General features: G+C 49.0%; 1 protein-coding gene across 15 annotated transcripts in view; it reads right to left on the bottom strand.

Annotated features, from left to right (window-relative positions):
* The window catches only part of NCAM1 (neural cell adhesion molecule 1), a 92,728-nt gene extending 78,463 nt beyond the window's left edge, over window positions 1–14,265 (bottom strand). For all 15 annotated transcript variants that reach the window (XM_033081618.2, XM_033081626.2, XM_033081619.2 and 12 more), the window contains exon 1: window positions 14,165–14,265. In XM_033081618.2, the coding sequence (XP_032937509.1) occupies window positions 14,165–14,228 (64 nt within the window). In that variant the 5' untranslated portion in view covers window positions 14,229–14,265. The remainder of the gene's footprint in view (window positions 1–14,164) is intronic.
* Between the last annotated feature and the right edge of the window lie 282 nt (window positions 14,266–14,547).

Below are 14,547 nucleotides of genomic sequence, written 5' to 3'. Positions count from 1 at the left end.
TTTTTTTTTATCAACAGCACAATAAATCAGTGCCATCTAGTGGAGTCCAAAATGTTAACCTGGACCACAGCTTCCAAATCTTACCTGTCTGGAATTCACAACCTCCATCAAAGTGCACCTCAGCTCCCTCACCCTGCCCAGCCCTGCAGGACAAACCCCTGGAGCCCAGGACAAACCCTGGAGCCCAGCACAAACACCTGGAGCCCAGGAAAAACAAACCCCTGGAGCCCAGCACAAACACCTGGAGCCCAGCACAAACACCTGGAGCCCAGGAAAAACAAACCCCTGGAGCCCAGGACAAACAAACTCCTGGATTCCACGACAAACCCCTGGAGCCCAGGACAAACATCTGGAGCCCAGGACAAACTCCTGGAGCCCAGGACAAAACATCTGGAGCCCAGGAGAAACCCTGGAGCCCAGGACAAACATCTGGAGCCCAGGACAAACTCCTGGAGCCCAGGACAAACTCCTGGAGCCCAGCACACACCTCATAGCAATGTTCAGCACAGGGAAAAGGCCTGCAGTGGTTTACAGGGATTCCCAGCAGTTTTAGGAACTCATGATGCACAAGGATGTTGAACACAGTGGCACCACCCCATTTCATTAAAAGCACCCCAGCCAGCACTGTGGATTCTGTATTTCTCTTCAGCCCCTCTACAAGGGCACTGGGATCATTTCACTGCTCTGGAAAAGTCAAATTTATCCAAACAAAACAGGAGCACATGCCACAAGTTCAGTCCAAGTCCCCTCCAGTGGAGCAGTGAAATCCCAGGCTCTGGGATCAGCACAAAATGTGATTATTTCCCTTTCCATTGTTACAATGCCATTCCTGCTTTTTGGGATTATAAGGAGAGCATCTCAAGCCCTAATGCAGCGTTCACACATCATTATTAACAAAAATCTCAAAATAAGAGCTGTGAATGAATTAAGGTAATAGAATTGACCAACAAGACGTGGATCAGGTAAGATCCCACCCCAAAGTCACCAACCAATTCCTATCAAGGAGAGAATTACACACCCTGTCTGGAACAAAAATCACCTTTTCCTCCCCAAACACTGCTTCTGTGTGAGCAACCCCCAGGAACTCTCAACTCACAAGAATTTACAATTATTCCCAGAGAAGAATCCTGGCTCCCCTTCACAGGGCTCCCACTTAGCTCCAATCTTTGGGAATTGCCATCCAGCACGGGAATGCAGATACTCTGCAAGGCTCCTGCATCTGATGCAATGCCAGGCAGGGTATTTTTAGTTCTAATCCATTTAAAGTGCTAAATTCCACGGGAATCAGCAGCACTGCTTTCACTCACCACTCCAACTCAATTCCTCTGCTCCCACCACTCCTGCAATCTCCAAGGAAAAGGAGATAACAGAACCCTTCACCTGATAAGAAAATGCCTTTATCTTTGTTTCTCTAATGCTTGGAGGTGCTTCTGCATGTGCCACTAAATAATAAATGGCACCCAATAAATCTGCTGGGCACAGAGGACACTGCAGGAATCCATCAATAATGAACACCCCAAACCAGGAGTGTGGCTATTTTTATTATTTGAATTTGCTATTTTTATTATTTGAATTTGCTGTTTTTATCTCCAGGCTGCTTTGGATGGGCTGATGAAAAGCAGCTCCTGGGAATGCAGAGAAGCTTTGGGACAGGGCACTGATCACCCCAGACTGCAGCTCCAAACCACAAATTCAGGGCTGGACACAACAAAATGGTACACAGTGCCTTTGTGCTTTCATTTAAATCATAAAGCAAGAATTCCTCATGTAAAAATGTCTTCTTTTAAGCAAAATAATGGATTTCAAAATTTGGGAGTTTCACCTGCAGGTAGCTGGCATTTAGGTAAAAAGGAACTGAATTAACAGGTAAATTAAACAGGTAAATTAGACAGGTAAATTAAAAGGAACTGAAACAGAAACTGAAGCACACAGGTATCAAAAAGCAAAAAAAGCTTTAATTTATTTGTATTAGACAGCACTACCAGAGATTGTCCTAAAGGCAGCCTTTGGATTCTCCATCTCCCACAAGGGATTATTTCCACATTAAAATAATGCAAACCCACAAGCTGGTGTATAAAGCATTTATTTCTGTTTTATCAGCAAACACCAAGCAGTGCCACTGATAAAAGCAGAAATACCTGCAGTGTGTTTGCCCAGAACACAAAAAAAACCCAAGGCAAACACTCCAAGTGCTCCTTTTCACCTGGAATATTCAATGTACAATAATGGGGAAGGCTGCTGCAGAAAATGAGCTTTAAAAAGAGCCCAATTCAAAGCTTTGAAGTGCAGTTTTCTCCTGGAAAAAAAGACTGAGTGAAAAAATCTCTCAGGACTGGCTCTGCTGATGATGTTGGGCTTTGCTGCCTGCAAGGGAAGGAGATTTTTGTTCCAGCAACAGAAGCTAAGTGAGAAACAGCACAAAATGTTGGCAGATTGGCTCCAACCCTCCCAGAGCTCCCCTGCAGCAGAGCTGAGAGCATCCAGCAAGGAAAAGAGCACTGCTCATGTGAATTTTGTGTTTTCTCCCTCCCCACCCACAGCCAGCCATTAATGAGCAGCAGGTCACATTAATTGCAGTGTGAGCAGCAAGGCAGGGCCAGGCTGGGAAAAATAAAAATAAAAATTTCTCTTTCAATTAAAACCCTGGTGTAATACAGATCAGCATGAGTAATTTATTTAAAAATAAATAGCCCTTGTGCAGATTTCCACTGATCTTTACTCATTTGGAATTTTCATTGGGATCCCTCAGTGCTGTGAGGAGGTGAGAAAAATTCCTGCCTGGATAAAGCAGGATTTACCTCTCATGCCTGATACTGCACACCAGCATGACCACAAAAACACACCTTTTAAATTTTATTTTTATTTTATTTTTTTTTTTCCTGCCAGGAATAAAAGCATCCTAGCAACAGAAATTTCTAGGCAAAAATAACTTTTGTTTTATTAAAAACTGAAATATTTCTTGCTCTGGAGCTAACAGTCACACCAGCCTGAAGTGAAATGAAAACCACAAACAATCCCAGCAGCACCACCTTGGTTCTGCCCATGCAGCACAAACCACTCCAAGTTTGCTTGGATTTCATGAAATGTTCATTTTACAGAGAAATGGAGAAAAATTAGAGAGAAAAATGGCCAAAGCCCAACCCAATAAAATAACAATGGCAAAGCCAGAGTGAACCAATGTGGAATTCCAGCTCTGATGCTGTAGCTCTTCCTACAGCAAAAAAAAACCCAAACAACAACAAAAAAACCCACCCTGTAATAAAAAATTTACACATTTTATCCCCCTTGCGCATCCCAGCTCCCCTCCTTCCTTCCCAGAGATCAGGGAGAGATTAAAGTGCAGCAGGATTTGGGGAGTGTGCACTAATTCCTGCTGCACTTGGGGATTATCTGCTGCACTCCCAGCTCTGCTCTTTCCATCCTGCAGCCTCACAAGAACTGAAAAAGTTCCTTGGTTTTATTTTGATAAAATACCATGCACAGGTGTCTTTGTCCCACTGTTAACACAGTGAAAAATGCAAAATGCAGCCCCCAAATGTCATAATCAGCCAATAATTAATGAGCATTTTGCTCACTGGATCCTGCACTGCAGGTGAACAAATCTTAAAGAAATTTTAAAATGTTATTTTAAAATGTTATTTTTAAAACATTATTTTAAAACGTTATTTTAAAATGTTATTTTAAAATGTTATTTTTAAATGTTTTGAGGTTTCAAAGCACACCCAGGTGGGCTCTAAGTGCTTTATCAGAATGAACACAATTAATTAATATTAATGATATAAAAGCAATCAAGGCACTCACTGAAGGGAGATCCCCACACTGCTGTGTTCAGAATTTCCTGCCACCCTTCACCTCTCAATGCTGCAAGTGCAGCAGCTTCAGTGGAATTCTGAGGGAAATCAATGGGAATTGTCTGGCATGGCATCCCCAAATAAACCCAGCAGCTCTCCCTAAAATACAGCAAAATGAACATTTAACAGAAAAACACTAACCCTGCCTTGCTGCCTTAACAACATCACCAAATAGACAAAACCTCCTCATGTTCCCTACAGAAATACCCTGAAAACAGAATTTGGAGCAGAGAGAACAGCAGTGAGCACACCCAGAGCTCTCCAGGCTGGAACCAGCCTGAGCACTGAACATCATCACTGAAATCCTTCTGAGCTCCCTGGATACCTGCTGGGAAATGCTGGGGTACAAATCCCTGCTGCAATTCACATTGCAGGGAAATCTCTGCCAGTTTTTAGGTTGTTTTTAAAAAAATAAAATAAAATAAATAAAATAAAATAAAATAAAATAAATAAAATAAAATAAAATAAAATAAAATAAAATAAAATAAAATAAAATAAAATAAAATAAAATAAAATAAAATAAAATATCTAGTGTAAGAAAATGTGCCCAAGGAGTTGATAAAAGGAGGAAAAGCAGCAGCAAAGAGACACCAAGGACTCCAGCAGACAGCTCAATAATATTGATCAAACTCAAAGACAGGAGAACATCTCTGGATTTGGGGAGCAGTGATTTTTGGTTGTGTGAAATGCAGATTTTTCCTTCCAGCAGAAGGTTTTCCTCAGCACAACCAGCATCAGTTTTCACCTGCTGGAATTCACAACAATCTGCAGCCAGTTCTCCTAATAAATACAAATAATAAAATACAGCTCCCACCATCCTGCACTAGAACATTTGTGTGTAAATCTGTCCCTATCTGGATATAAATTTATTTATTTTGTTTTAATCTGGCCATTTTCTCCTTCAGAAAACCAAGCTGGAACATCTCCAGTGCTCACTGAGGTTCAGTATCTAAGGGATTTTTGAGACTTGTACAAAGAAAAGGATCCAGAATTTCCCTTTTTCTGGATTATTTTCACACAGACAGAGCTCAGGAACCCTCAGCCTGCAGCTGAAGTGACCAAATAAAACCAGGGAATGCTGTAATTCCAAAACATCATTTAACATTCCCCACCTTCTCCCCTTCCCCAAGTTTCCCAAAGGATCCAAAGCCTCAAGCTTGTCCTGCTGTGATCCCAAAAGCCAAACCCACAGGACATTTGGCCAAGATTTTATTTTATTATTTTATTTATTTTATTTTATTTTATTTTATTCTATTCTATTTTATTTTATTTTATTTTTATTATTTTATTTCATTTTATTTTACAGCCAGGGGGATCTGTGGGCTCCACTGGGAAGATTTGGCATGGCAGGAGAGGAGCAGAGCTGGGCTGTCCCTGCCCAAACAGTGCCCAGATTCTGCAGGAAGAAATGGAAGAAATGGAATAAATGGAATAAACACCCTTTTGAGACAGCAGAGCTCCTTTGAGAGGGTGATTAACATGCAAGGACAGGCTGAGGATCCCCCAAGCCTGAGCTGCCCTCAGTGACTGGGCTGAGCAATAATGCCACAAGTTAAAGCCCAATTTGCCAATATTGTGCAAACACCACCCAAAAAAAGCAAAAAAAAAGCAAAAAAAAACACCCAAACAAAAAACCAAACCAAACCAAACAAAAAAAAACGACACAAAAAAATCTCCAAACAAAACATCACCAAAACCCAACACCAAAACACCACCAAAAATCACCAAAAACCCAACACCAAAAAAAATCACCAAAAAACCCAAAAACACCACCAAAAAATCACCAAAACCCACCAAAAAAAATCACCAAAAAACCCAAAACACCACCAAAAAAATCACCAAAAAACGAAAACACCACCAAAAAAACCCCCACAAACAAAAAAAAATCACAAAAAAAACCCCAAACCACCACCACTGCTCCTCCTTTGCAGCCCAGTGAAACCCAGCCTCGAATATCCCACCCAGGAAAGCCCTAAAAAAATGGGATTGAAGTTTTTTAATGCACATCAATCTTCAGTGTAAAAAGAACTGAATTTGGAACTTGCTGCAGAGAACTGCACTCTTAAATAAATGTTTAGTGTTTTTTTTTTCATAAAGCAGTGATGTTTACAACCCTGCAGTTTGATTTCAGGGACAATTAACTGAATTCTGCAGGACTATATTGCATTTAAAGTATTTTTTATCCAGTTGCTTTTGGGACAGGGGACATTGAACATCTGGAAAAGCCCATTCAGATTTGGAGGAACAATTTTCTGTTGCCATTGTCTAAAATCTTTATCCCTTTATTTCACCATTTATCATCTGCTCAACTCCCCAGCTCAGCCAGGGCTCCCCTCTGCAAAGAATTCGAATTTCAAGCACTGATTCAGAGCAAACTCTGCCCAAAATGTGGCCTGAGTGGTTTTCCTTCCTCTAACCCTTTATTTCAGACAATTCTCCATTTCTGTACAAGATTTACACACTCCCTTCCATGGCTTTGGAGTCATATTTCAACTTCATCAATGCAGTAAATTATAATTAACCATAAACCAGCAACAACCAATTAACATTGCTGTTTATCTTGGAGATTCAAGGGTGATAAACACCATGACTATAAACAAAGAAGGAAAAGTCAATTAAATATTCAAATAAGCTTCTGTTAAACTATTTTTATAAGAGTAGAGGCAGGAAAAGCACAGAATAATTGGGGTTGGGAGGGAAATCTGGAGATTTTCCAGATGTTCCAGGAGGTGCAAGGATGGAGAATTCACTCAACCTTTTCCAAAATTCATCCAAAAACAACAATAAAAAAAAGGGATTTTGGTGTTTTCATCCATTCAGAAAGGATTTGCTGTACCCCAGTTTGCTCTGGAATCACTGGGGAGATCCTGGTTGGGATTTATCCAGCAGGGATTTATTTATCCAGCAGGGATTGATTTATCCCCATCCCTCGAGTCTCCTCTCCCAGCCTCAGTTTCTTCTCACACCAAGGATGCTCCTCCAGTTCCTCTCCCAGACTCTCTGCAGTAAATCCAGAATTTTCTGGGACAGAACTGGAGCCTGCACTCCAAATGTGGCCTCAGAGGTGGATTTTCAGAGAATTAACCTGATTTTAATAACAAATTGTGGGAAGTACCTACCCTGACCTACCCATGGCTGTAACTACAAAACTCAGCTATATAAAAAAAAATAAATAATGATATTGACAATTCTGGAACAATTAAAGCAGCCAGGAGTTCCTTCAAATGGATTTTGTCCTGGCCAATAGTGCCCTGGTGAAGTGATGCACATTTGTTTCAGTCCAAACCAAACCAAATGTGATGCATTTGAAGAAACCAACCATTTCATGGATTTCCCAAATATTTTTCCACGTTATTCTGCACTGAACCAGCCAACTGCCATGTCCCCAACACCCCTGCATGTGCCCTGTCACAGGACCTGGGATGGAAATAGAGGATGGACAAGCCCAGCACGTGTCCCATCACTGCCAGAGCCTGAAGGGGATTTTACATCACCCAGAGCTGCATCCCTGCCTGGCAGAGCAGCAGGAATGGCTCTGGGGTCAGGGCTGTCCTGCCTGGCTCTGTCCCTGAGCTCTGTCCCATTCCTGGGCTCTGTCCCCTCCATTCCTCTGTGGCTCTGTCCTTTCCATGGCTCTGTCCCCTCTCTGGGCTCTGTGGCTCTGTCCCCTCCTTGGGTTCTGTCCATAGCTCTGTCCCCTCCCTGGGCTCTGTCCCCTCCCTGGCTCTGTCCCCTCCATGGCTCTGTCCCCTCCCTGGGCTCTGTCCCCTCCCTGGCTCTGTCCCTCCATGGCTCTGTCCCCTCCCTGGGCTCTGTCCCCTCCCTGGCTCTGTCCCCTCCCTGGCTCTGTCCCCTCTCTGAGCTCTGTCCCTCTGTGGCTCTGTCCCCTCCCTGGGCTCTGTCCCCTCCCTGGGCTCCGTCCCCTCTGTGGCTCTGTCCCCTCCCTGGGCTCTGTCCCCTCCCTGGCTCTGTCCCCTCCCTGGCTCTGTCCCCTCCATGGCTCTGTCCCCTCCCTGGCTCTGTGGCTCTGTCCCCTCATGGCTCTGTCCCCTCCCTGGCTCTGTGGCTGTCCCCTCCATGGCTCTGTCCCCTCCCTGGTTCTCTCCCCTGGGCTCTGTCCCCTCTGTCCTGGCTCTGTCCCCTCCCTGACCTGACCTGGCTCACCCTGAATTCTCCTGGGCACACTCAGGCTCTCACAGATTTTTGGTGACCTGGGCAGGGCAGCACAGAACCCACAGGGAACAATTCCAGAGCTGAATTTCTCCCCCATTTCCCAAGCCCAGCTCCATTTCTGCAGACACAATTTGGGACATTAATCCTCAGGCACAAGCATCTTATTTTTCCTTGTTCAAACCCAACGTGGCTCCGTGACTTGTGCTGCAAGCTCCAGATCTCCATCCTAATTATGATTCACTTTGAAGAATTGGGATAATTCCCCCTGCTCTGAACACAGCTCTGTGTGACTCTACCCCACAGCTGCTTCTTCAGAGGAATCTCAAAGCAATTTGCACTTGCTTTGCAGGATAAACCTCCCATTGTGTGCTGTTCCCCAAAATCAGCTTTTGCAGCAGCTGCCTGCAGATCTGCAGCTCTGGGGCTGTCCATGAACCACATTTGTCCAAGTCTGAACTGAGCTGAAGCACCTCCAGTACAAAAATTCTTGGGACAAATGCAACCTCAGAAGCCAAAGCTGTAACAGGGTCCAAGAAAGTTTTCAGGTTGGGGATTTAAAATCCATCAGCACCTCCCCTGGACACCCCAGCGTGCCCTGGCACAAGGTGTCCATGCAATCACAGAACACTGAGGTTGGAAAATCCCTCCAAGTCCAAGCTGTGACCAATCCCCAATTCCTTGGACACCTCAGGGATGGGGAATCCAAACCTCCCTGCCCATGTTTAACCCCTGCCATGAAGAAATTCCTTCTAAAATTGCTTTTTGTGGAAGCAGAGAGGAGTTAGGGTTGGAGAAGACCTTTAAGATCATCAATTCTCATTGTCAATCCTGAAGAATCTCTGATGTCCTGGGCACTTCAGGGGTGGTGACTCCATCCTGGATCTGTCACTCATCCTGGGAGCTCTGCAATCTGTATGGGGAGGAATTCTCTGCCTTCCCATCCATACACTGACGTACAGAACATGGATCAATACAGGAAGTGCTGGATTTTAACTCACACATTTATTTCAATCTGAATTTTATGCTTTTTATCTATTTTCTCCATCCCATCCAAACCCCAAAGCCCAGCAAAAGCTGCCTGAGCCCATCCCAAAGGCAGGAGCAGGGGCTGCCATTTGGCTCTGCTGGGCACTTCCAAAGGCTCAGTTCCTCATGGGCAGCTGCATTTCCCTACCAGGACCTCTGAGCAGCTGCATTTCCCCACCAGGACCTGTGAGCAGCTGCATTTCCCCACCATGAGCAGCTCCATTTCCCCACCATGAGCAGCTCCATTTCCCTACCAGGACCTCTGAGCAGCTCCATTTCCCCACCAGGACCTGTGAGCAGCTCCATTTCCCCAGCATGAGCAGCTGCATTTCCCTACCAGGACCTGTGAGCAGCTGCATTTCCTACCAGGACCTGTGACCAGCTGCATTTCCCTACCAGGATCTGTGAGCAGCTGCATTTCCCTGCCAGGACCTGTGAGCAGCTGCATTTCCCTACCAGGACCTGTGAGCAGCTCCATTTCCCCACCAGGACCTGTGAACAGCCACATTTCCCCACCAGGACCTGTGAGCAGCTCCATTTCCCCACCAGGACCTGTGAGCAGCTGCATTTCCCTGCCAGGACCTGTGAGCAGCTCCATTTCCCTACCAGGACCTGTGAGCAGCTGCATTTCCTACCAGGACCTGTGAGCAGCTGCATTTCCCCCCATGAGCAGCTCCATTTCCCCACCAGGACCTGTGAGCAGCTGCATTTCCCTGCCAGGACCTGTGAGCAGCTGCATTTCCCCACCATGAGCAGCTCCATTTCCCCACCAGGACCTGTGAGCAGCTGCATTTCCCTGCCAGGACCTGCGGGGCCATCAGGGCCCTGCTGCCAAGCCCTGCTCATTTCCATCCCTGTGCACAGCCAGCCCTTTGCTCCATGCTAATGTGTTTTCCTAAACAAAAGGAGCCACAGCCAGCCCGGAGCTGACCTTCAAATTTGCTCCCGTGATTGGGGTGGCTCAAAATCTATTTGCCTCGTGGCTTTTTTTTTTTTTTTTTAGGTTTGTTTTTTTTTTTTTAAGTGTTGATATGAAAAGCGACACATTAATTCCTAAAAATCCATGTGCAAAGGAACCAGGAGAGGAGCAGCAGTTCCCTGCCAGACACACCCTGAGCTGAGTTATTGCCATTCTCCCTGGTTGTAAACAAGGAAAACAACATTCTGTTTCCTTGTGTATTTCAAAGTTTGATATTTATATATTGGCATTTCACATTTCACATCCCTGGGAAGGGGCAGAATGGCAAACAAAGAAATAAACACTTCTCTTCAGTGCACCTGGCAAACACTGCCATGGCAGCAGCACAGCCTCCAACCTGCCTCACAATTCCCTGCAGAAAAGCCACGACAATTCCAAAGGGAGCAGCTTCTCCCAGGCTGCTCACAGAGCCGTTTGTGAAGTCCCCAACACCCATCTCAAGTGGAATAAACTGCAAAACCAACGCTGCCAAAACCACGCCAGAAATCCACCCAAAAAATCCACCCCAGGACCGTGCCTTTGTTATGTCACCAGGTGTGGGGAAAAATGGGAAAAATCACAGGATGGCCTTTGAAATGAGGAAATAAACTGTGCTTTGTCTCCTCCCCAGCCAGCCCTCTGTTCCTCCAGACTGATGGCAGCAGATGCAGGATCCCCTCCTCCTCCTCCTCCCCTCCTCCTCCCCCAGCAATTGGTTCTGCTTCCCTGGCAGCCCATGGAGGAAATCCATGGCATCGCCCTCCCACCCCCAAACAAACAGGAAACCCCCCCAAAAAAACCCAAAAAAACCAAAAACAAAACAAAACCCCCATGGCATTCTCTATCCACGAGGAACCAGCCTTGTACCCAAGGCAGAGCAGTCTGTCCTTAAAATACATTTCTGGAGAGGAGCCAAGGAAAGTGAAGGCACTTTCAGCCTGGAGAGCAGCCACGATGTTTAACACTTTAAAAACGGGTATTCATTAAGTTCCTCTTATGTTAAATGTCCTTAAAAAAACCTCTGATAAAACCCACACGCCAAAGACCCAAAACCAAAAAAACCAGCCCAAGAGTCAAGTCGGGAATTTTCAAGTTCATGTGTCAAGGGGATAAAGTTGATAGAAAATCCTCTCTATTCTTTAGGAAAGCACAGTTCTCAGGATGCACATGAAAGGAGAGGAGCCATCTGCTGTGTCTATAAATCAGCTTCTAAATTATCAGAGAATGTTTTAATTTTACAGCAGTCTAAATAAATCCTCACTACCACAGGCCACGGGAATACACACGAAATGTGGAATTCTTCTAAAAGACATAAAAGACACGGTTTGGTTGTGACCCTACCCCCCAGCTGTGCTCACACAACAGTTTCCTCAGGGATTCCTCACTGATAAATATCTCTCTCTTGTCTCCTCTTATATTAAAGCTTCAGCTTTTTTTAGCAGCACAATCATTAAATAAATAAATAAATAAATAAATACAAAATAAATAAAACACCCTCTTGCACTGACATCTCCACAGCTTTCAAAGCAAAATTCCTTCTTCCCCATCACAGACTGGTGAGCTCAGCTGGGAAAAAAAAAAAGGAGGCACAAGACCAGAGCATCCTTTAGGGTGGAAAGCACGGCTGGATGTGCTTGCTGCTGCTTTCACCATAAACACTGCTGCTGCTTTGTTCTAGCTTTTTAATATTTTATTTGGTTTTTGTGTTCTCCATTTTATGCTGATTTAACAGTTCCAGCTGTGCAGCTCCCTAGGCAGTCTCCATATTCATAATTATTATTATTGGATAAACATGTATTTGAGTGGGGCAACAGATGATATGCAGATAATTTTTCTTTTGCTCACTCCCACGAAAAAAAAAACCAAAAAAAAAAAAACCCAAAAAAAGACAAAAAATCCGCAAAGCAAGGCGCTTCATTGTGCCGTCCTGGAGCTGAGCAAGGAGGTGTGGATGTGTCAGAGCAGCACTGGGCAGGGACGGGGACAGGGAAAGGGACAGGGAAAGGGACAGGGACAGGGAAAGGGACAGGGATGGGGACGGGGACAGGAGGGTGTGGATGTGTCAGGGAGCAGGGATGGCAGCTCAGCCCGGCTCTGAGCAGGGACAGGAGGGTGTGGATGTGCCAGGCTGGCAGCTCAGCCCGGTTCCGACAGGGACAGGAGGGTGTGGATGGTCAGGAGCAGCACTGGGCAGGGACAGGGACGGGGACAGGGAAAGGGACAGGGACAGGGACAGGGAAAGGGACAGGGACAGGGACAGGAGAGGAGCAGGGATGGCAGCTCAGCCCGGTTCTGAGCAGGGACAGGAGGGTGTGGATGTGCCAGGCTGGCAGCTCAGCCCGGTTCCGAGGGTGTGGATGGGTCAGGGACAGCAGTGGCAGCTCAGCCCGGTTCCGAGGGTGTGGATGTGTCAGACCGGCAGCTCAGCCGGTTCCGAGGGTGTGGATGGGTCAGGGACAGCAGTGGCAGCTCAGCCGGTTCCGAGGGTGTGGCCGGGCCAGATGCGGAGCTGGGTACGGGAGGAGATGCCGGAACGGGAGCACGACCCCTGCTGTACCGCACAGACCCTCGAATAAACGCTGTCAGCTCGTATTTCTGATTAAAGACAGGCTGAACAACGGGGTAGGTGCTCCGGGGTGGGTGCTGTGCTGCTGTTAAACAGGTGGATCTGGCAGGGGACACTGGTGGCACTGGTGGCACTGGTGGCACTGGTCCACCACGAGAGCACAGAGAGCCCCAGCAGCGCTAATTGCTTAAGGAGATAAAAATTGCTTAAGGGAGGGGTGGTGGGGATGGAGCCAGGGCGGGGATGGAACACGGCAAGGACACAGCGACAGCTCCGGGGACCGCGGGGACACGGGCACAGCCCCGGGAACCGCGGGGACACGGGCACAGCCCCGGGAACACGGGCACGGCCCCGGGGACCGGGCACAGCCCCGGGGACCGGGCACAGCCCCGGGAACACGGACCGCGGAGCTCAGAGGAGCTGCCAGCGGTGACAACTGCGAGGTGGCGATGGCACAGGCAGCCCCGGCGGTGCTCGGAGCCGGGATGCTCCCGAGGGACGGGGAAAAGGGGACGAGGAGCACAGGATGGGACAGAACGGGAGCGAACACGGGCGGAGCGCAGCGCGGCTCCCGGAGCGCTCCCCGGGGAGCGGGCACGGACGGACGGACGGACGGACGGAGGGACAGGGATCACGGCACAGGGATGAACGGCACAGGGATGAACGGCACAGGGATGCAGGGTACAGGGATGAACGGCACAGGGATGAACGGCACAGGGATCACGGCACAGGGATGCAGGACACAGACACAGGCATGCAGGGCACAGGGATGCAGCTCGCAGGGATCACGGCACAGGGATGCAGGACACAGGGATCACGGCACAGGGATGCAGGACACAGGGATCACGGCACAGGGATGCAGGACACAGGGATCACGGCACAGGGATGCAGGACACAGGGATGCAGGACACAGGGATGCAGGACACAGGGATCACGGCACATGGATCACGGCACAGGGATGCAGGGCACAGGGATCACGGCACATGGATCACGGCACAGGGATGCAGGACACAGGGATGCAGGACACAGGGATCACGGCACAGGGATGGAGGACACAGGGATGCAGGACACAGGGATCACGGCACAGGGATGCAGCTCGCAGGACGGATGCTATCGGGGCGGGGCCGGCGCAGGTGTGGCCGCTCCATCCCACCTGCCGCTCCCGAACCCGGGCGGTGGCGACCAGGGCGGCGACCGAGCGGCCACGGCGGGGCCACCGCTCCGCCGCTCGCGCGCTCACAACGGCAGCGCCCCGCGCCCCTCCTTTTTCTTTTTTTTTTTTTGTCTTTTTTCCCCCTTTTTTTTCCCCCTCTCTCTCCCGATCTCGCCGCTCCACGGCCCCGCATCCCCCGCTGCCCGCCCGGCCGGCGGAGGGCGGCGGCCCCGGAGCATCCCGGCCGTGCGCGCCCCATCCCTGCGCGCCCCATCCCTGCGCGCCCATTGTCCGCGCCCCCCGCGCACCCACCCGGGCCAGCCCAGCCCATCTCAGCCCAGCTCAGCCCGGCTCGGCTCGGCCCAGCCGCGCTCAGCGCGGGGTCCGCCCGACCCCATTGTTCGCGGCGCGCCCCCGCCCCGGCCGGCCGGCCGTACCTGCGGCTCGCAGCAGGACGAAGGCGCAGGGCAGCAGGGCGAGCGGCAGCAGCATCGCGCCCATGGAGGCGCCGGGGCCGGGCGGGGGGCGCGGGGCGAGCCCGAGCCGCTGTGGCCGCTGCGCTGCGCTCGCTGCGCCCGGCGCGTCCCGGCGCCCCGCGCTCACTGACAGCCGCAGCGCCGGATCCCTGCGCGCCCGCCCGATCCCTCCGCGCCGCAAGTAGTGCGGGCCCGCGGGGGGGCTCGGCTTTGTTCGCGCGGCCGTGGACGGGGGAGAGGGCTGGGGTTGGAGCGCGGTGTTATCGGCACAGCGTCGGGGTTCGCTGGCAGCACCTTGGTGTTAGTTAGCGTGGCGTCTTTATTCATTATTGGCACACCCTGTT

This window comes from Catharus ustulatus, chromosome 28 (assembly GCF_009819885.2).
Source record: "Catharus ustulatus isolate bCatUst1 chromosome 28, bCatUst1.pri.v2, whole genome shotgun sequence".
NCBI classification, from domain to species: Eukaryota; Metazoa; Chordata; class Aves; order Passeriformes; family Turdidae; genus Catharus; species Catharus ustulatus.
Note: the sequence above shows the minus strand (reverse complement) of the source record. Positions and strands in the feature narration are given on the sequence as shown.